The sequence below is a fragment of the Aedes albopictus genome, chromosome 1 (assembly GCF_035046485.1).
Source record: "Aedes albopictus strain Foshan chromosome 1, AalbF5, whole genome shotgun sequence".
Taxonomy (NCBI): domain Eukaryota; kingdom Metazoa; phylum Arthropoda; class Insecta; order Diptera; family Culicidae; genus Aedes; species Aedes albopictus.
The window spans coordinates 182,778,333-182,801,139 of record NC_085136.1 but is presented as its reverse complement, the minus strand read 5'-3'; the positions used below and the strand labels follow the sequence as shown (position 1 = coordinate 182,801,139).

General features: G+C 39.4%; 2 protein-coding genes and 1 long non-coding RNA gene across 4 annotated transcripts in view; all 3 read right to left on the bottom strand.

Annotated features, from left to right (window-relative positions):
- The window catches only part of LOC109407160 (transmembrane protein 120 homolog), a 119,172-nt gene extending 106,637 nt beyond the window's left edge, over positions 1-12,535 (bottom strand). Inside the window, exons 1-2 of the mRNA XM_062845936.1 lie at positions 12,272-12,535; positions 10,823-10,941 (exon numbers count right to left, since the gene is read on the bottom strand). Coding sequence (XP_062701920.1) covers positions 10,823-10,941; positions 12,272-12,340 — 188 coding nt within the window. The 5' untranslated portion in view covers positions 12,341-12,535. The remainder of the gene's footprint in view (positions 1-10,822; positions 10,942-12,271) is intronic.
- Positions 12,536-14,271: 1,736 nt separating this feature from the next.
- The window catches only part of LOC134285357 (uncharacterized), a 61,074-nt gene continuing 52,538 nt past the window's right edge, over positions 14,272-22,807 (bottom strand). Inside the window, exon 2 of the long non-coding RNA XR_009996307.1 lies at positions 14,272-14,450. This is a non-coding gene — a long non-coding RNA (uncharacterized LOC134285357). The remainder of the gene's footprint in view (positions 14,451-22,807) is intronic.
- On the bottom strand, positions 15,660-21,570 carry LOC109413153 (uncharacterized protein K02A2.6-like). Of its 2 annotated transcripts, none has more exons than XM_062845927.1 (2): positions 19,239-21,570; positions 15,660-16,299 (listed from the first exon to the last, which is right to left on the bottom strand). In XM_062845927.1, exons 1-2 carry the CDS (start codon positions 20,224-20,226, stop codon positions 16,241-16,243), a joined length of 1,047 nt encoding a protein of 348 aa, XP_062701911.1. In that variant the 5' UTR covers positions 20,227-21,570; the 3' UTR covers positions 15,660-16,240. The 2 variants fall into 2 exon arrangements, with proteins under 2 accessions (XP_062701911.1, XP_062701910.1); XM_062845926.1 differs by having other exon boundaries at positions 15,660-20,751; positions 21,037-21,570.

The following is a 22,807-nucleotide window of genomic DNA, read 5'->3' as shown; positions in this document are numbered from 1 at the left end:
GTACAGTAGTGAAGTTAGCTTGCCTTTGTCAAGTGTCTTCAGCAGCGCAGCGGTAAGACGGCAGGCTATCACGCAGGAGGATCCAGTTCAAATCTACATAGCAGCGACATATGTGAAAATATAATTATCAGAAACAATTTCCAGACATTGAAGCACAGTGACATTGAGTTGTGATTCTGAAAAACAACACATTTTTGTTTCTGCATGAATTTTGTCAAAGTTCTGCCAGAAGCTGCTTAGAAGGCTATCCAGCGTGCTTATGTGAACTTTAAAGTTCCAAAATTACTTAAAAATGAAGCTGCTTAGAAGGCTAATGAGCAACCTCGAACAAGCTGCTTAGCTTATAAAGTACCCTTTTATCTGAACTTTTGGTTACTTGGGCTATGACCTCCAAGCTCAGAGGTAAAACCAAGGTAGTGGAAATTGACGATGCGTACAAAAAAGCGTTTGACGAATTAAAGAAGATAATGACGTCAGAACTTTTGTTAGCATATCCCGATTTCGACCAACCTTTTATATTGACGACAAATGCCTCCAACGTTGCCATCGGAGGAGTGTTGTCACAGAGTATTGAAGGGAAAGAGAAGCCAATTGCTTATCTTTCTCGGACTTTGTCAAAAGCGGAAGAGAAATATTCCGCCACGGCAAAAGAACTACTCGCTATATACTTTGCTGCTAAAACGTTTCGCCCATATTTGTATGGTAGGACGTTTATTATATACACTGACCACGAACCATTGACCAAGGAACTGAAACTTACAGACGCTACCGGTCGAGTCACCAGACAGCGACTGTACTTAGAGCAATTCGATTTTAAACTGATCTACAAGCAGGGAAAACAAAACGTCGTAGCCGATGGCCTATCGAGGATCCCTCGTGTTGAACTGAACATTCAAACTGTTCTTGAAAACGAAGTTTTCGATATCCACCCAGCTTACGATCCGGAAATTATTAATCAATTCAAATTGCAGGTTATCCTCAGGGTCAGTGATGACAATAGGAAGAGCCCTTATATTAATGCTACTATATTTCCAGGATACACGAGGCACATATACCACCGGAAAGAATATACCGAGGAGGATCTCTTGAAGATCCTGAAGGACTGCTTGGTCCCAGGCACCAATAATGGGACCCTGTGGACATTGTCTTGTCCTGTAAATGGATCATCGCAAGCAATTTCAACCCTGGCATGAAAATCCACTTCTCAAATCTGAGACTTCCGGATATCATTTACGAGAAAGAACAAATTGACTTTATCAAAAAATGTCATAGTTTCAACCATCGGAGTTGGAAGACTACATACGAAGAAGTCAAGAAGTCAGTGTTCTTCCCCGGAATGATCACTAAAATTAAAAACTTTGTGAAAGCTTGCGAAGATTGCAAATTTTCTAAATACGAGCGAAAACCGTTTAAAATTGAGATATCACGACGGATGTACGAAAAACCACTCGAAAACATCTTCATTGATGTGTATGTGAAAGAGGGTGAAAAATTTCTTACACTCGTCGACTCATTCTCCAAATTCGCTCAAATTTATAAAATTTCCAACGAGACGTCAGAGGAGTTGACCGAAACCCTCATGTGATCAGGCAACCTCGTTCAGAAGACAAAATTTTAGAACATTCCTGGAAACACACGGTGTTGCCATTCACTATGCTAGTAGTAGCAACAGTAACGGCATAATCGAGAGGTTCCATAACACGTTACTTGAAATGTACATGGCAAATAGGAAGAAAGTTGATGAGCTTACACTCTATCAGGGACTCTCTCTGATCACTGCCATATACAATGATAGTAAACATTCCGCAACTCTGCTTACTCCCCGCCAAATAATATTCGGCAACGCGACCTCTCTAGATTTACACGACATAAATCTCACAAAACAACGAATAATCATGACGGCTAGGGACAATATTGCTCAAGAAGTTAGGAGACACAACACAAAGCAAGTTATAGGATCCAAAGAGTATGAGAACATTAGGACTCAGGAAGTCTTAGTCAAAACAAAAGCTAAGCCGTCACCATACCGCGAACAGATACAGGAAAATAGAAATTCAGGAACAAAATGAAAAGACTATTACGGACACAATCAACATCAAAATACATAAAAAACATGTAAAAAACCACCGTAATTATGAGAGCTCACTCTCTCTCTTTGATTTCAGATTATGTATCTTGATACAAACGACTTGGACCGACATACGAGTACACGACCTAGACCGTAACCCTATAGCCATCATACCTCTAGGAGAAGCCAGACTGAGCAACAGTTATCTACGAATAGTTCACCCCATAAACTTAGGACAACTAGCAAACTACATTGCAAAAATTGACGACGTGGCGCAGAATGCTATCAACAAAGACAAACCGCTAAGTAATATTCTGAAAATTAAGCTTCATAGATTGCGTTCCATCATATCAAGGGTTAGGCCTGCGAACAGGAATAGACGTTGGGAGACTTTAGGAAAAGCATGGAAATATATTTCGGGAAGCCCAGACGCGGAGGATTTGAAGATTATAAACGCAACAACGAATGCCCTTATCGATCAAAATGACAGGCAGATTAGAATCAATATAGCAATCGAAGATAGACTCAAAAACATTACAGAAAAACTTAATTCTTTGATTAAATATCAGGACAACATTACAACGGAGACGTTTTTCCGGCTGTTCGGGCTTGTTCGGAAGTTAGCCATCAATGTTAACTTCTTTTCCCGATCAGCCTAGATAGCTGTGTAGTGCCGGTAGCGATTGTCTTAATTGGCTAAGAATAACACTACGGACCGCCTGATCCAGTGGTAAGAGTCCACTAAACAGGTGACCCCTAATTCAAGGTGTTATGCGGCTTTATGCTTACCGTGCCAAGGAATGAATGGTTAGGGGGGTCTAATAAAAACCTAACCACAAACGGAGCCTGTGGAGAATTAGGGCGTCCTCCACAGTATTACGCCCTTACTGCGCTAACCGGAGCAATAGTGCAGTGGACCTTGCGTTTCTCCGAGATAATCAGTTGCCCTTCTTAAGTCTCAAATTTGAGGCTAAATAAGGGCGGGATTATTCAAATGTTGTAAATTAGCTTACATTACTACCTATACGGTTTCGCTAAATGCGTTTTCGCCAATGGCGTTTTTTTTTTAATTGACACCGATTTGGTTTGTCGTTGATGTTTCCTTTTTGTGCTGTGATTGTGAAGAGTGTAATCCTGTCTAGTTTGGGTAGTGGCTACGGCTAGGAAACCTCAGATCAATTTTCAGCGTAAAAAGCGTGCGTGGCCCAAGTGGCTCTACTTCAAAAAGTTCATTTTCATAGGGTAACTTCTGTATAGGTTACCTTGTGAACCCAGTTTTGCTTCTTTCATTATAAATGAAGTGTCGTGCCTCGAGCATGCTATATCTTAGAATAACGTTAACAGTATGTTTCAACCTTTCCTTATGGATGCCTTCAAGCAAGCTCTTGTATTCAGCATTTTTTCGTTGATATTTGGCAGTATTGCTACGATGATTACATCATCTGAAGCAGCTCAAACATTAATTTGAGATGCTTCAGTTTGATGGAATACTTAGGTAGTACAGTTCATGGATAACTTAACATAGAATTGCATCTAACCAATCTCTGCATGAGCAGAATTTGTCATGAGTTGACTGATTGGCATGTGTCAGATGACGAGTCTCCATTTGACCTTCTTTGCACTTTTGAGTGTTCCTTCCCAAAATTTGCGTATTCAGGCGTCCCTGCTCAACGAATTAGGAAACCTGTACTAATTGGTTGCGACCACATTTTGTGGATAACTCGCTTCCATTGCTACTCCAAGAGAGTTTCATTGTGGTTTTGTACCTACAACGCCCTCCATTGTGGCATACCATAACTATTGCTTTGAAAGAAGCTTGTCCTCTGCAGTCTGTGCGGACTGCAAGAGGTATTCCTGAATGGAACTCTGATCTGTTCAAGTTCAAAATATCTTGGGATAAACCATTCCTTTGTATAGTTACGAATCTCTAGCTTCCGCTTGAGAATTATAGCTATACAATCGACTTAGTGGGCCCTAAAAAGCTCTGCTTAATTCAAATCTTCAGGAGGAAATGGGGTTTTGTCCTATTTTTCTGCAGATTTGAGTATTTCAATCATGTTTTGAACTCTTGTAGTTTTCTATGGGTTTTTTCATGGCGTGAAATTACTCTGTAGTTTTATCCCGAAAGGGTGCGTGCGTTGTATATAGATGGAATGAGTTTCAGATTTATCTGGTTACCTCGTTCTTTCTGAAATGCTTGAAACGCATTGTCGATTATCACATCAGTGATGTTCGTCTGGCTGACATGCCTACTCATGTGAACTCACATGCCTCCCAATTTGGGATGTCCACAGTGACTCTTTTACACAAAGTTGTATATGTTTTCAAGAAAGCACTCGCTCAATCGTAGGTTTTGCGGTAATTTCTTGAATATTGAGGATGCTTTCGATGACGTGCCTTTCAATGTCATATTGAAAGTCGCATGACGTCACAAGCTACCTCCAATGAGCTATAGGCTCTCTTTACGCTTATGCGTTTTACAGTGTCCTTTTCAGGGCACTGAATAAACCCATTGTGGTATGGGCTAAGAGCTCTCATTGCGCTTATGCGTTCATTCCCTCTTCTAGGGTACCCCTTCCTATTTCATCACCTTTCCCTTTCCTAATCCCATTCCATCCCTTGTCCCATTCTCCCTCAGGTAAATGATGAAATAGGCTTATATGTATGGCGATGGCACAAATGTCCCAAATGGAGGATAACGTGCCTCTGGAGCCGGCCTTCTGATACCTGATACCTGATCACCCCATAAACTTAGGACAACTAGCAAACTACATTGCAGAAATTGACGACGTGGCGCAGAATGCTATCAACAAAGACAAACCGCTAAGTAATATTCTGAAAATTAAGCTTCATAGATTGCGTTCCATCATATCAAGGGTTAGGCCTGCGAACAGGAATAGACGTTGGGAGACTTTAGGAAAAGCATGGAAATATATTTCGGGAAGCCCAGACGCGGAGGATTTGAATATTATAAACGCAACAACGAATGCCCTTATCGATCAAAATGACAGGCAGATTAGAATCAATATAGCAATCGAAGATAGACTCAAAAACATTACAGAAAAACTTAATTCTTTGATTAAATATCAGGACAACATTACAACGGAGACGTTAGATGGATTCGACTCAATAAATATCATTTTCAACCTAGATGAACTAATTAATCAGCTAGAAATCATAGAAGAGGCAATCACCCTAGCCAGGAGAAACATTCCCGGCAGCCGCATCATCAGCTCTCGTGAGCTAATAACCGCGAGGCAATTTCTTTCCATTCCCATGACGGCCTCGAATAAAACAACATGGACAGTATATTGGACATCGCCAGCGTGTATATAATCTACAGCAAAGACATGATTATTTACACCCTCAAAATCCCAAGGATCAAAAACGTTATCTACAGACTGAACTTCATTGAACCAGTAGTACAGAATAACACGAAGATTCAACTGCATGCAAACTTCTATCTCGACGGACCGAAACCCTATCTTTCACAAACTCCATGTTCCAAAACCAAGGATTTATTTATATGCTCCAGCTCGCAAATAGAACCAATGACGGAATGTATCGAACAGCTGATTACCGGAAAACCAGCCTATTGCAACGTAGAACGAACGTATGGAAAAAATTTCATCAAAAGAGTGGATGACGCAAACATCGTAGTTAATGCCGCAGACCTCCTCATGTCATCCAACTGTTCAGCTCAAGAACGTAAACTACAAGGCTCGTTCCTCATACAATTTCAACAGTGTACGTTGAAGCTCGACAAAGAGGAATATGCAAACCGCAATTATGATGTGCAGCCCCAGTCGTTCATCCCAACAACAGGCCTAAAGGTAACTCCAGTTAAATTCATAAATCGCCTCCCATTGGAGCTTTTACAGGAGCAGCACTTAGAGCATCGGGACAACATAGCACACCTCAATCTGACAACCGACAACATTCACTGGAAAATCAATCTATTTGGGTGGCTATCCTTCGGAACATTCTCAACGCTGACGATCATCATTATCATTGTTATCATCATTGGGGTCCTGAAGATCATCACCTGGAAGAAATTTCATGCATCCGCATTTCCACCATCTGCACACGCCAAACAGCAGCCCGAAGGAAGCACAGCATCAGAAGTCAACGCAGAGGTTTCTTCCACGAGGTATCCCAAGTTGATTCCACAACCTTAATTTGAAAGCCGAGGACGACTTTCCAGCAGACGGGGAGCCGTTAGGAAATCCTGCTAGGTGAATTAGCCAATAGGAGCCGTTGGCGCGAACCACGGCGCATGCGCCATGCGGCACGGCAGTCAGGTGATAGGGCGCATGGAATGCGCTAGGTAAGCACGTTTAGTTCATAAAAGCGAACCAGCAGCGTGGTTCGCTCTCTTTCTTGATCCAGAATTCCGTGTAGGTAGTCGTTAAGTAAAGTACGTACAATAAATTGTGTAGAAGTGTAGTTTTTAAAAAGTGATTCGTTACAAAGAAATCCCTAACTTTGATTATATTTGCTTATTATCTTGCATGAGCTTTTGACCAGTGTAAGGGAAATTATTTTTAAACAAATAATGCTGACCTCATATGAAGTGTATACTAGCTGGTTATTGTTTTCAATAAAATTTTAAATAACAAATAAACCGAAGTTCTATGGAAACTAACAATATGTTAAATGAAAGCTTTGAATCTACATATTGTGGGAAAAATGCAACAACTGGACAAACATTTTTTTAATAAATCTTACAGATTTTGGTTGTAATAGTCAAAATAACTAGTTAATGCCAAAACTGATTAACATAGTATGTAGATATATCATTTTGTCCTTTTTACACTAGATGTTCCATTTCCCGACCATTTTGGTTGTCCCGAGATTCGGGATAAAATTTGTTGTTTGTCCCGGGAAATCCCGGGATCCCGGGAAATTTTTCAATCTGCTTAAAACACATTTTTGAGATCAGAAATATGTTATATTCATCTTATCAAATAAATAAATGGTTCACATCAAGTAACTGGTCTTATCAATTTGAATTCGTTCTCTGAAAATACGACTTCAAGAAGCAAATGTTTCTGATGATTTCATCGAACAGTGAGGGTCGCTTTTTAGAACGGATATATCCGGAGTTCGATTTTAAGATTCGGGGTAAACCTACCATGTAGCTCAAAAAGTGACAACTCTTTCGCAATTACTTTCGAAAATTTAATCATTTCCGAATCAGTCTAAGACGGGTTGCCATATTACTTTATAGCCGATTCCAGTTGTTCGCGCATGCTCGATGGTGTTATGCATACAAGACAATCCAGCATTCAACTCGGCAGCACCATTATCGGTCTGTCTTTGGCAGTCTCGCAACAATCGAACTCCCAGTTTCTTGATGAACTTAATCATTTGCGTTTTCGATGAACTTTCCAGTTCTGCTGGCACTTGCGTTGACGACGGAAGACCTTGAAGGAACTTTAGCGCTGTTATTATTTCCTTTTGGTGCCGATTGTTGATTCTATTCATAATAGGACAGATCGGTGAAGTACTAGATTTGTAGTAATGAGCTGAATTTTAGTATGGTGAGAAGGCCAATTCTCCGTTTCCGTAATGAAATGGTTCGAAAAGCGTGGGTATTATGATTTCTTGCCTAATTTTATGCTGTTTGAGAAAAACTTTGAGTAACCGTGTTGTTGTTTTCTCCATTTCTTGCAACATAAACAACATAGTTATCCAAAGTTTTGCTCAAACAGCATTAAATTAGACAAAGAATCACAATACCCACGCTTTTTGAACCATTTCTTTGCAAAAACAGAGAATTGACCTTCTCACCATACAAAAATTCAGCTCATTACTTCAATTCTAGTACTACACCGAACGTGCCCCATTGCATGGAAGAGGTCGAAAATTCCAACATTGGAGTTACTTTTTGTAAGCTTCGAATACAAGAAACTCAAGCTGCCTTCCGTAGACAATAATATAGCATCTCGTCTTCCCAATGCTTCCGAAGCGAGTCTGATTGGCTGAAGAGCTTCCTGATGATTTTTTGAAGCTTCAAAATCATTGTCCATGTCCAACATAACTCTCTAGAAAGGCCTATTTCGTAAAATTTCTCTTTGATGCTATCAAAACCGTAAATGAAGTGCTCCAGCATTGTTTCAGTCGAGTTTCAACGAGTTTTGATGTCCACACACAGTTGAAATGGTTTATGTAACATTTTCGTGATTTTTCGTTGAAGGCGATTTTTGAAAAAAAAAATCACGACTCTTCGAAGACGTTTCAGAGATTCTCCAAATTCAAATCAAAGCGAAAAATATGTGTAAGAAATATGCGTCCCGGGAATCCCGGGATTTTCGGGACGGTGAAAAATGTTATCCCGGGATTCGGGAAATCCCGAATTTTTCAAGATCCCGGGATTTTTTGTCCCGGGATATCCCGGGTTGGAACCTCTATTTTACACCATAACCATGAATACCAAGTACTTCGGAGCTGATTTATTCGACTGATTAAGAGATATTAGACAAAGTATATCTCGCTGATTTTCTTATCCATTTGTCAATCGATTCAATATCTTTAGGCAGTTAACAAAAGATTCAATATTCCAGAATAGGTAAGCTTTTTTAAATATTCCATACAAGATTGTAGGAGGTGCGAGGTGCCTGGCATTTTTGGTAGATTGGTCCATGGTCCATGATGCTATTTTGGAAACCAATCCACAAGATGCCAAATCCACAATGTTTCCTAGAACTTTTGGCCAATCACACAAAATAAATATGATAATTACGAATATTTTTTTTTTTTTGCTAGGTTTCTAGCTGCACTCTGAATAGAGTTGAAGCCTCTACACTAGACCCGAAGATAGAAAAGAGTACGTAATCTTTCAGAAGCAGTTTGCCAGCCGTACGCGGAAAATGATATCCATTAAGACACTGTTGCAACTGACTCAGAAAGTTACGGTAGAAGATTGGAAAGCTTTCAATTGGTCAGTCAGTCAGGATTTGCCTATGTAGTGTTATATTCACACGGTTTATGTTTGTCTCCTTGTTTGATTTTGTGGTATGGTTAAATATGTTTTTCTCCTCGTTAAGTCAGTTGTCGTATGTTGTTTTTTTTTCATCGAATCAATCGAACCCTGTATGTTAAAATATAGTCGATCCTGTGTCAAATTGTTTTCTTGACTTCGCTAATCGTTTTCTACTTTTGTTCATCTCTTGTGTCCTTAAATTGTCATCGGTCCAAAATCCACAGAAACATGTAACTGAACTTCTGAACATCTAAGAGATAATCAAAAATACGCCAAGTTGGTCAGTTGATTGCAATAAAATTTTAAAATAATAAAGATCTCATGTCAACTTTCATCCCGCTACAAATACTATTAAAAATATTCAAATTCGTTCAATTGTCCTATTGGTCCTACTTAGATGAACCATGTCATTTTCTCAAGCGTAGCCTAGAAATGTCAACCTAGTCATACACAAGTAACGTTGTTCAGTTGATATAAAGCAGTCAGTTTTTGTCCAAAATGTCACGTCGAACGCATTGACGTCAACAATGCGTTTAAGTGTTCGCACGTTAGCTTTGAATCTATCAGCACAATTAAGTGCTGCAAATCTCCTTCCCACTATTGATTCTTTGGTCGATTTTTATTGCTTTATTTAAAGAAAATATGACCAACTAACATTGTAAAAATTCGAAAAAGCGACTATGACATTAATAAATTACTATGTAATAAAAATCAACCGAGAAACGTGGGAAATAGAGCCCAAACAACATTTTGATGTCAGATGGCTGTAAAAGGTTCCAAAACCTGTCACAAATCCTATAATACTTTTATTAGGATTTGTAACGATCATCAAAACCTTCTCAAATCCAACCGACTTGGAACTATTGCTTGAGAATAGACTCTACTGAGCCCCGGCGGTTCCTCCTGTTTATCGAGCATGTCTGATGCATATGATCAGCCTTACTCCATCTGCAGCAGCCGGTTCGTGATGAACCGTTGGAGGCGCATTAAAGTGTTAAAAAGGTGATATGTTTCACTAAAGAACACTACATTACAATAATCAAAATGAAACTCCTTCACTTTAATACCGTCAACCCCTGCGAACTTGGCCAGGGCTTTAATACCGTCAACCCCTGCGAACTTGGCCAGGGAAATATGATAATTACGAATAATACAATAATAATTTTATTAAGTGTAAAAAGGGTTCTGTTCACCATAGGTGGATTAAATCGGGCTTTATTATGTATTATATTCGCTTGTTATCTTGTGGCAGGAAATCGCGCTTACTTTGGACTCCGCAACACTCTACGATCTAATAAAGTTTGCCGTAACACGAAAACGCCCTTGGAATTTTCAAACGGAAGGTGTTGTGTACCATCTACTATCCTATTCGCTCGTTGCAAAGTAAACATTTTGCAACGAGCGAACGACCGCTGAATCGAGAGAACGCTTTATCGAGGGTACGTTATATCGAAGATTACCTGAACTTAACGTTCACATCAAACGACGTTTGAAAAGAAAGCGAATGTGTGTATTGCTGCAGCTATAGCAGAACGCATGGGTAAATTTCAAGGTTGCATATGATTTACTCCTTTGCGTTTCGTTCGTGATGGCAAGTGTGGTCTCTAATCTTGACTGAACGGAGAACCAATTATCTTATCAGTGTATGGTGCCTCTAATACCGAAATGATTGAACATTTACAATTTCGTATAAAAAATAGCCGACGACGACGAGAAAATCTAATCAAAAAATCACAAAGGCGATAAATTACCAATTTCAGACTACTCACAGCTTTATGTTTTTTGAAATTTGTTGCATCCGATAACGCTGGTGTTTTATTTGTTTCGTACATTGCTCCTGCAATTGTTCTAAGTTTTCCAATAAATCCAAGTATGTTGAATTGGTGGTCTGAAACATCAAAAATATTATAAGCCATTCACGCCTACAAACACCCATGAACTACAAAGTGACTCAGAAGACAACTTAATGAGTAGAAGCTGCTTAAAATACACACCGAATTTACAACAATTAAAAGTAGAATTTCGTAATTGTAATTTGTTAGCAATACGGTAACCTGTTAGAAAGCTTTGAATCGGGTCAAGGGAAAAATTAAGATTCTGTCAGGACCTTCCTGGGTTTATTTGTAATTTCATTAGTGATAACGTAATCCTGATAGTTTCTTCTTCTTCTTTATGACTCGACGTTCGCATTGGAACTAGGCCTGCCTCTCTTCAACTTAGTGTTCTTAGAGCACTTCCACAGTTTTTAATTGAAGGGCTCTCTTTGCCTGCCATTGCATGAATTTGTACATTGTGTGGCCAGGGATTCGAGAAAATTTTCCCGACCGGAACGGGAATCGAACCCGCCGTTTCCGGATTGGCGATCCATAGCCTTAACCACTAGGCTAACTGGAAACCTGGTAGTTACAGAGCTATTTTTCAAGTCGAGGTTAAGAGTTAAGCGTGTCAACATCAGTGCTATACATAATAGCAGTTTGTTTAAAGAATGCCTTTATTCTGTTAAGCTGCTAGTACACAGGGTCAAATATTCGTCCAAAAAGAAACCAATGCTCAAACATCTTGTTTGACTCGATCGAATTTTCATTAGTGTCAAACTGATGTTGTTTCTTGAGTTCTTTCCTTGTCAAATATTTGACCTTGTGTACTACGGTCCACTGCACGAATTTATTCTGGCCTGCTTACTCTCACAGGAAATTTGACGTTTGAGAGGTGTCGGCACCGCTCAAACGTCAAATTTCGTGTGAGAGTAAGCAGGCCAGCATAAATTCGTGCAGTGGACCACTGGCCTTAGTGATGTTATGTCGTGAATGTATTTAGTAAAACCCTTGTTCGATAGAAACTTGATTATCCGCAAAAAGTTTATAAACATAAGGTAAGTTGTAGAGAAAGAATGCATGAGCCTCTGCACGAATTTGCCCTGTCCTGCTCACTCCCACAGAACATTTGAAAACAGCGCGCACAGTAAAAGTCAAATTTGACTTTTACTGTGCGCGCTGTTTTCAAATTTTCTATGGGAGTGAGCAGTACGCCAGATTCGTGCAGAGGCTCATTCAAAAATAAATAATAGTATGACATATGGGGACGGAGGACTGAAAATTACAAATTTGTGCGTGACACAATTTATTGACGCTTCCTTATTTTTTCCTTGAACCGATGTAAAGCTTGCTGATGCACCAAATTAATCAATTTGAGCCACTGTGCTCCGAAATCTGGCTTACCTCGAGACTTTTGTACTCGTTTGACAATTCTGTCCACTCTTTCACATAGTCTTCTAATTTCACTTCCATGATGGCAAAACAATTTTTATAGAATATACGGGATCGCGAAATATATCCGTTATGGCTTCCCCATCAAAGTCAAGAGCGTAGCATCAAAAACAATATCAATAACGCATTTTCTGCACTAAAATACCCACTTCGTAAGAACACAACACCACCGCATACCGGAGAGGTAATGAATGAATAAAAAATACGAAAAATGCGAGAAGGTTCTCAAAGGCGCCGGAGTACTCTCTAAAATAAAAACTCTCATTTTTAAGTAACGTCCATGCCGCACATGGACTGTGTTGGAAACACACATTTTTTTAAATTGCTCGTACGCTCACATTTTTGCAAAATATCAATATTTTTCAGTATTTGAAGGTGGTTTATATACCCAGTGAGGTTGCCATGTCGAAATTATTGCAAAATACATGCTCATGTGAGCGTACGAGCAATTTAAAAAAAAAATGTGTGTTTCCAACACAGTCATGTGCGGCATGGATGTTTACTAAAAATGTGCAGGCCGAACACATTTTTGAGCGTAGCCGTTTTTGCGTATGAGCCTATTTTATGCAAGGAATTGGCATCCCTATCCCACCAATGCAATGTTTTCGTAGCCAGCATAACAGCGGCTCAAGCGTAGGGCTCAAGCTGACAACCTATCTTTCAACACAGCAGCATAATTTTAATGCGGGGTAAGAAAACAAGAAGACCATAACAGTCCCCTGATTTTATGAGGCTAGTCAAACGACAGGATTACGCGCTCTGATGTTTACGTTTTCAATCATCATCCGGTTGATGATGGTTAATGACTGCGCGCAAGTCAAGCGTAGTTTTTGAAACTGGCTAAAACCATAATTAGAAATTTTTATTTAATTTTTTTTCGCAAGTTAACGAGTGAATCGCAACGAAAAAAATACCTGATTAATTATTGAGTTTTGTATTGCTTTTACGACAGCCTTTGAGCCTATTTTGGCTCAAATTTCTCATGTCTCCAATTTATCGAACAAGTACCTTTTCAAAAATTACACGATATTCCAGCAAAACAAACGTGCGTGGAATTCTGTCAGTTGACGCCGCTTCTGCGATCAGCTGTTCTGAAACGTCTCGTAAAATGGCTTATTTTACGAAGTGACAACAATGTTGATGATGATATTGGTTTTCACTATAGACACTAGATTCCATACACGCTAACCTGAAACTACCCATCGACTGGGTCGATTCGACCCGGATTTTCATGTTGTTAGCACACAGCAAAAAAAGTTGTTGAATATTACATCGAAATCGCTGCAACCAAGTCGTTACGTCGGTCGATTAATATTACACAGCCCGATGTACTAGCGGGCCATTGATGTAATAAATCGATCCGATGTAATTTTTGCGATGTAATCAATTCGACGTACGCTTTAGGATGTAATTGAAGCGATGTAAAATAAAAATTGTAGCAAAAGCTCCCAATTGGGTTTTTAAATTTTGTAAAATGTATCGATTTTTTTATTTTATACGAAAGAGCACCTTTTTCTGAGCCACTATGATTTTTTTCAGATTTTCAGAACTTTATTTTGGCACCTAAAATCAATTTCAAAGAGATTTTTAGAAATCACCTTTTGACAGCTGGGCAACTGTTTGACAGCTCCACCCAGTACAAACTGCGACGAGGGGTGATTCGGCAAATCGCTCCCATACAAACTTCAAATTGATTTTTAAATAGGTTCCCGGGCACCAAAATTCATGAAAATTTGGATTTCGGCTCAGTTTGACATGCAGATTCAGAATATCGAATTATCTCAACACCGTTAAAAAAGCCAATTGTTGATTAAATTGTATTTTCATCTTTTTTCGCACAGAATTCAATACGTTTTAAGCAATTGCCGAAACCATACTAAATTCAAGTCGAAAAAGGGTGAAAAACAATCTAATCAGCCATTGAAAAGATAAGGAATGCGTTAAGACAAAACTACTTTATGTTCATTTTTATTACATATTTTTTCAATTAATTTATCTACATATATCACACTTTGTTATACTTTTAGCAGGATATATAACGACGATTGTGGGGATAGCAGCGCGAATGTAGTATTACCGTATTACTGCGACAAGTAAATACTGGCCCGAAGAAGTCTGCGTCGTCGTCGTTCTGAAACATACAAAAAATCATTAGTATTTTTTATAGGCTGACCATCCGTCCCGTATTTAACGGGACAACTAAATTTTCAAACACTCGTCACTGGAGCATAGTTAACGTTTTTGACTAAATTATTCATTCTTTCCAGCTGAAATAGCATTGTTAACAACATGAAGTTCTGTTTTTGGACATTAATATCGTTTTTGTTGAGTTTCCAAAATGTGTCCCGTATTTAAACAGGACAAATCTGGCAAGCCTATATTTTTATTATAACATTAGCACAGACACTGTGAAATAAGTACATATTATTGGACATTAGGGGTAGGCGGGGCATAATGAGCAGCTTAAGCATTTTGCCACCAAATCCAGTAAATTTAGTGCAACCAATGTGTAATTTTAACGTTCAATTCTCATTTGAACCTTAACTGACAAAAGCTAATCGTTTAAATTCCGAATAAAGTTATAAATGTTGTAGAATTTTATGTTTTTAAAAACGTATAACATCGCGAGTTGCGTTTTGGGGGTGGGGCATAATAATAGAAATACACTAGAACGCCAATGGCGCTGTAATCAGTTTTCCTATTTAATTATTTTAATAACTTTAGTTGTAATATTTGATTATGTTTAAGTGCCCATCTTGTAGAGGACCTTTTGTTTTGGTAAACAAAATTTATTTGACACTTATAGTACCGCTACTGACGCTGTAAGGGCGAGGCAAACTAGATGTTAGTCACACGAACAGTCGCGACATTGGATTTCTGTGGCTGGTTATTCTAATGGCATAATGAGCACCCTAGGTGGGGCAGGATGATCAATACCAGTTTTGTGCACAATCAAATGCTAATTGACTATTCTTGTCAATGATAAAGCATACCTACATTAAACATTTTGCCTCAAAATGGACAATGGATTTCTTCAAAATATGCTCACGAACTCCTTCATGGATTTCCTTTTAGTAGTTTTTCATCTATACAGGAAAAATATCCCTGGAGATCTTCCTCCTCGCGTTGTTTCTGGGTATTCTCCTCCTGGGGAGTTTTTCAAGAGTTTCTTCTGGGAGTTTTTCTTTTCACAAGTTCCCCCTGGAGATTTTTATTCAAGAATTCCGCCTGAAAATTTTCCTCTAAAAGCATTCTACGAGTAATTTTCGTCCGAAGTTAATTCAGTCTGTTTTGGTGATGACGAGGGTGATGAGATCCGTGTTTTTGGTATTTCAAGGTGATATGTCCGAGATTACTCTTTTAAGCTTTATAGGTTTTCGGTTTGGGGATAGATAGTAGTAGTTTTCAGGTTGACTGCCGAATCAAGAATGACGGCACAATGCTATCTTTATTGCTTCGAAACCTTTGTATGAAAGGCAATATCGACGGAGACTATAGACGTCTCACTCGAAATGTCATTTGACATATACTACAGCTCTTCCCTTTTTAATTATTTCTTATTATTTCAGATATTTGAACTTACAAACTATTTAACATTTTGGCATTAAATATTTAAATTGAATTCGATTAACATACTAGTCATTTCACTCTTCTTAATGTATTCGATAACACTTCACGTGTAACACTTATCCATAATGAAAATCCACGTCGACCTTTGCCGTTCGTTTACGTTTCGATCGCCGAAGAATCGGTGTAGAATTCAACGATGCATCCGACCTTTTCCGCTTCCGAATTGTTGATGTCGCTTGTTGTAGCTCTGGCGGTCCCTCGGGTTCCTCCGTATCATTGCTAAACCGCACCCGCTCCGCCCGATTTGCCAAGGACAACGTCAGATTCGGTTTCACAGGTATCTCCCGGCCGTTAGTAACCAGACGAAGCTGGTTTCGATGAGCCATTTGGCGCACGCTTCCAGTTTCCACCTGGAAAATGTTTTTGGAAAACCGTTTTAGAAAAACGCCTTTAGTCCATCTGACATGGTGATGTGGGTTATTGTTCTTACACCATACCACATCACCAGCCGTCAGGTTGTCTATGGGGTCATGCACTTGATCATTAGCGTTAGAAACAGGGTTAGAATGATTTAAACCCTCAACATCATCAATCGGCAATGGTTTTAAATGGTTTTTGTATTGTTTTTTAGGATTAATAAGGTCAATTATTGTCTTCGGGTTAAAAGAAAAGATTTTCTCCGATGGAAACTCACCATCAGTCGTTAAACAATTGTTTCTATAATTCATTAAGAATAAATTGATTTGATCCTCCAAGTCCAATTCCAACAATGCAGGTTCCAAAAGGAATTTTTTTAAAACTTCTTTTACAGTCCGAACCAACCTTTCCGCCTGGCCATTACTAGATGGATTATACGGTGGACTTTTTAGCACATTAATGCCCTGCTTCCTTAAAAAATCCATAAATGTGAAGGAATTGAAAGGAGGACCCCCGTCAGAGACCAGTACGTCAGGAAGCCCAAAGCGAGCAAAAAATGCAACCAACTTTTTCAAAACTTTATTACAATCTGTGCCTTTCTTCATCCAGTCTATTTCGACCCATTTTGAAAAACTATCTACAATAAGCAGGAAAGTATGATGGTTGAAATGAAAGAAGTCAATGTGGACTCGACTGAACGGCCTAAGTGTAGGGACCCAATGAGATTTTACCAATGGTTTATTGACAATCGCCATACTATTGCATTCCTCACAACCCTTCACAAATGTTTCAATATCCTTGTTAATACCAAACCAATATACTGAGCGTCTAGCTAACTGCTTCATCCTAACCATGCCTGCATGGTTAGCATGCAAAAGTTTCAAAACTGCAGCTTGCATTATTTGCGGGATTATGACTCTGTCCTGATATAACAAGCATTCGTCCACCATTTCCAAATCAAACTGATTAGAGAATACATCCATAAAGCGCTTTTCTAGTTTTTCCGGCCAACCATTTCTCATGAACGATAGAACTTTCAGTAAAAACTCGTCGTCCTGTGTCGCCCTCGCAACTATTTTGCAATCAATGGGAAATTCGCTACTAAAGTTTATGCTTCTTACATGCTCTACATCATATTCACTTGGAACAGACTGCTCAAGAGGAAATCTTGAGCAGAAATCTGCATTTCCCATTTTTGCTGATGGTCGATATTGAATATTGAAATCATAAATTGACAGTTCTAAAATGTATCTCTGTAACCTTGTCACGTAAATCGAATGCTGCCCTTTCTTTCCAAAAATTCCTACTAGTGGCTTGTGGTCAGTATATACCATAAAACTTTGTCCATATAAATATTTGTGAAACTTTTTAATAGTACACACTAGCGCCAAGGCCTCTAAATGAAGAATGGGGTATTTCCTTTGAGCCTGATTTAGCGAAAACGACGTAAAACAAATTGGTTTTTCAACGCCGTCAACTATGTGTGCAATCACACCACCAAGACCATAGCCCGACGCATCTGAGACCACTGCAATTGGCTTTTTAGGGTCGTAAAATTCCAAAAATTGAGTTTCTAGTAGGCAGTTTCTACTCTCATCAAAGGCTTTTTGGCAATTTGTGTCCCAATTAAATTTTACCCCATTTTTCAGTAAATTATATAGGTAATAAAGCCTGGCCGATAAGTTTGGAATGAATTTATTATAATAGTTTATGAGTCCCAAATACGATTTAAGCTCCGTAGTATTTGTAGGTACCTTTGCTTTTCTAATTGTTGCTACTTTATTTTGACATGGCAATAGACCATCTTCACTCACAACGTGTCCCAAAAAATCCAATTTATTCACAAAAAATTTACATTTTTCCATGTTAACCTTAATGTTTGCCTTTTGCAGCCTTTGCAAAACAAGAATCAATTTTGATCTACATTCCTCCATATTCTCCCCGGCAATGAGAACATCATCGAGATAGCAATGTACATTCTCTATATCCGCTAAAACTTCGTCCATGACTTGCTGAAAGATCGAAGCACTCGATGAAGCACCCTGAGGCAGTCTGTTATATGTATATAATCCTTTGATTGTATTGATAGTCATAACATGCTTTGATCTCTCAGTTAAGGCTAACTGAGTATAAGCCCCTTCCAGATCTAATGCACAGAAAACCTTGCATCCTGCTAATTTGGCAAATATATCTTGTGCCACTGGAAGAGGATAGGTGTTTGGTACAATCACTTTGTTAATGGAAACTTTACAGTCAATTACCAGTCTTATCTCATTGTTTTTCTTCATCACGATAACGACAGGAGATGCCCACTCACTAGTCTTAACTGGTGTAATAACCTTTTCTGTCTCCAACCTATCCAAATAATTCATAACTTTCTCCCTTAACCTATATGGAACATCATAGGCCCTTTTAAAAATGGGAACATCTGATTTAAGAACCAATTCGGCTTCAAACCCTTTGATTGGAGATGAGAAATTTTTAGTAAAAACATCTTTGTATTTCTGCTTAATTTGCTCAACTTCTACTAAAGTATTTTTTTCAACCATATTGTTTACTGTCAATGAATTCGAAAAAAAATGTCTCCATTTGGAGAAAAATACGTCCAACCAAGTTCTGCCAAGCAAAGGAATAAACCGATGATTGCAATCCAGCACCAACAACTTTAAATTAACCTCTATTCCGTTCAATTTAACCGAAACAGTAGCCTCTCCTTCGATTTTTAACTTTTCCCCATTTACGACAATCAGTTGTCGGTTAAACATTTTTAAGGGATTTATAAAAGTGGAGAAATATTGACTTTTACCAATCACCGACACCGAAGACCCACAGTCTACTTCCATTTCTAAAGCTTTGCCCTCAACCATCACCTTAATTAAACATGGATCGCTAATTTTATTTATGGAGGAAATCATCATGCAGCATAAATCACCTGCATCTCCATCATCGCTGTCCGACTCGTCCGTTCGCATCCTAGTTAGCAGGTTTACTATTTCCTCATTCGCGCTTGGCTCCGGCTCATAGTCGTTAACCAAGTTGACCGCATCCCGCTGCATGTTCTTTAGTTTGAAACACTTCCTCTTTACGTGTCCCTTCGCGCCGCAAAAGTTACACGTTACGTCAGCATAATTTGGTTTTTGTCTCCAATTACCTGCACGATGATTCTCTGATTCTCTCCAGTTCTGCCCCTTGGACCTTTTGTAATCATCGTATTTTCTAGCATATGGCCTGTATCCCAATCTTTCTTTCACCGGAGTCCTTCGAGAATTGTCTCCCTCTCTGCCATTAATCGCCCCCGCTGCTTTGTAGGTAGCCAAAATCTTTCCCATAGTGGATCCGACTCTGGCAGCCGGATGAGTCAAAGATGCTATTTGACCATAATGATCGTCGTCGTTATTATTCAAGTTTTTAGAGTTCTTCCCTGCTAGCTCCCACGTGGCGATTATCTTTTCCGCCGTTGCCAAAGTGAGTTTTTCCTCATTTAACAGGCGCTCGCGGAGCGACTTCTCACGCACCCCAGCCAGAATGCGGTCCCTTATTGCAACCTCTTTAAAATCACCGAAAGTGCAGAACTCCGCTTGTAATTTAACAGAGAGGACGAAATCCTCAACGGACTCGTCCGGTTGCTGTCTACGACAGTTAAATTTCAACCTCTGAATTAAATCAGACTCTGTTTTATCCAATCTAGTTCGAAGTTTTGAAACCATATCCCCGTATGACACCTCCGACAATTTACTGGTCGGAAACAGGAGTTTCAGCTCATGGTAAATAACCGGACCACTGAGTGTTATAAAGCAAGCTCTTTTTGCCTCATCCTGCACATTATTGTAGGAGAAATAGAATTCTAAGCGTTCTATCCATTCACCGAAAGGATTACCCTTGCGGTAAGGCTCAATGGTGGTACTCACATTAACCGCCATATTCAAATTGCAATGCACTTACTGAAAAATCACCGAACAACCCAATCAAAATTTGCAATAAAATTGAGAAAATAAAATCACTCACCAAATCAGCGACAAACTACCAACCGGTTCTCCGTAATTGTCCACCTGCAACGCCTCTGCTCCACGGAAACTGGACAGCACCGGAGAAATTTCTCCCCTTGATGTTGGCTTGCTACTAGTTCAATAATCGCGCCGCCGAATCGTATTGGCTTGCGATTCTACGGGTACCTGTCCGCTGGTTAGCCCTAGATACTACTCCGCTGGAGGTCCGATTGCGTCCAACACTTTCACCGCACCGTAAAATCCTCTTTGATAAACCGCAGTTTACTGGTGCCGGTTCGCTGGTATGATGTAGGTCTGTTTGATGCCCGTTTAAGCTATCGCTGTCGATGTATCGTCGGATTATGCTCAAAAATTCGCGCCGATGCAACACTACACTCACTGAGCCGCTTTTGCACCGGAATTAACGCTGCCGAAACCCAACACCGAACGAATTGAGACCTAATTGAAAAACAAAAGACACTCTTTTAGTATAATGTTTTGTTTTCACAAGAATGAAAACAATGTCGCAAATTATGTTTTTGTCACTCCAATACTCTGGTTTTGTTTCTCGTGTCACATGAAAAGGCCTTTTCAATTTTCTTCACCACAATGGTTGCCAGATATATTGTTCTGTAGCAACAAAAAAAAATCGACGCTTATCGTAAATCGAATGGCGTAGAAGTGGTGTATGGCGCACTAATATGGAAATTTCCACCCTTTAGCGTACTTACGTCTTTTACTTACTTCCGTAGTTTTACCCTTTTACCGTACCGCTACTGCAGCCGTATCGTCGAAATAAAACCAATGCTATTTTCTGCTCCTTCTGGAAAATGACTTCGCCGGCAAAACCTTTTCCCTTGGTGTTCTCAGACGCCTTTGTCACTCGACGAACTCCAATTGTTGTAACGCCGTCGATTCGACGCCTACTGGTGTGACGAAACTGCCAACGCCTGATCGCTTCCAAAGACACCGTATTTTTCAGCCACTGCACTTGTGGAGCAGAAAACTTTTGCACTTTTGCTTATTTGCACTTTCACAATGACGCGAGAAATCCTTTTTTTATCCTTTCGCCGCCACTTGATATGTCCGAGATTACTCTTTTAAGCTTTATAGGTTTTCGGTTTGGGGATAGATAGTAGTAGTTCTCAGGTTGACTGCCGAATCAAGAATGACGGCACAATGCTATCTTTATTGCTTCGAAACCTTTGTATGAAAGGCAATATCGACGGAGACTATAGACGTCTCACTCGAAATGTCATTTGACATATACTACACAAGGCAGCCATTGTGACGGCCATTTTTGAGTTTTCTTATGTATGTCCTTAAGTGATTTTTCTCAGAATGTCCTTTTGAAGATCCGTCTTTTAAGATTTTTTCTTCAGAAGTTGCATCTGTGTATTTCTTCTAGTTATGTTTTTTTAAGATCCTCCTGGAGATTTACCCGCGGGAGTTCTGCCTGAAGATTTTAAACTAAAACTCATTTTGATTTATCTTGAATTCAAGTTTTCCTCCCAGTAATAAATCCATATCTTCCTGGTTTTTTTCTCCAAGAATTTCTAGTGTTTTTTTTTCTTCAGAATTTCTGGAGTCCCACTGGGGTTCTTTCTAATTTTTTTTTCCCAGGAGTTTCCCCCACAGACTTTCCTCCAGGAGTTCTTAGGGAATTTCTACAGTTGTTCCTCCTAGGTATTTTTCTTCAGTAGTTCCTCTAGGGTATTGTCGTAGGGTAGAAGCTTCAGTTTTGGCCAGTCCGGAGTTTTGGCCATAGTGCAGTATTGAGCCTGTTGCGATCTAAATCGGCGTAAATTTAATTTTTACTAGTAGATCCTAATACAATATGATGATTACAGCTGTGAAAACCACACATTTTGATTAAAAACTGGAAGAAAAAAATATATTTCCTTAAAAAATCTGCTCCCATATATGTAAACTGAAAAATCGGTTGATTTGAACTAGAATTTAATTATGTTTACAATTTATTTTTCTGCGTGTATTTAGATATTCTCCGTGCAGTTGAAACCCGGAATTTTCGACTAGCAAAGTTGGATTTTTCTCACCCACATTAGATGCGCGAGCAATCCGTGGTATCAAACGTGCCGCTGCATAGCGCAAGCAAATATTTTATTACCAGCGGTACATTGTCTTTCGAAACCATCGTACCGCTGCATCGCGCGAGCAAAATGCACATTAAAAAATTTCTAGTCAGAAAACGCTCCATTTCCCACGCTTCCTCGGTAAGGGTAGAGTGGCTTTAACTTAGAGTGGCGTCAATGTCAAAATTGGAACAGCGATCATCTGTCAAATTCATACAAATTCCTGTTCCAAACGAGCAGGAGGCCTGTCAAAATGGGAGCATGACGACACTCTCCCTTCCAGTCACTCTAGGTAAGGGATATATAGATGACGCAAATTACAACTCACTGACATGGACAAAAGCATCCTTATGGAGCGTCCATAAATGACGTAGCATTTTCGGAGGGAGGGGAGTCTGGGACGCATATATGGCAATTTCTTC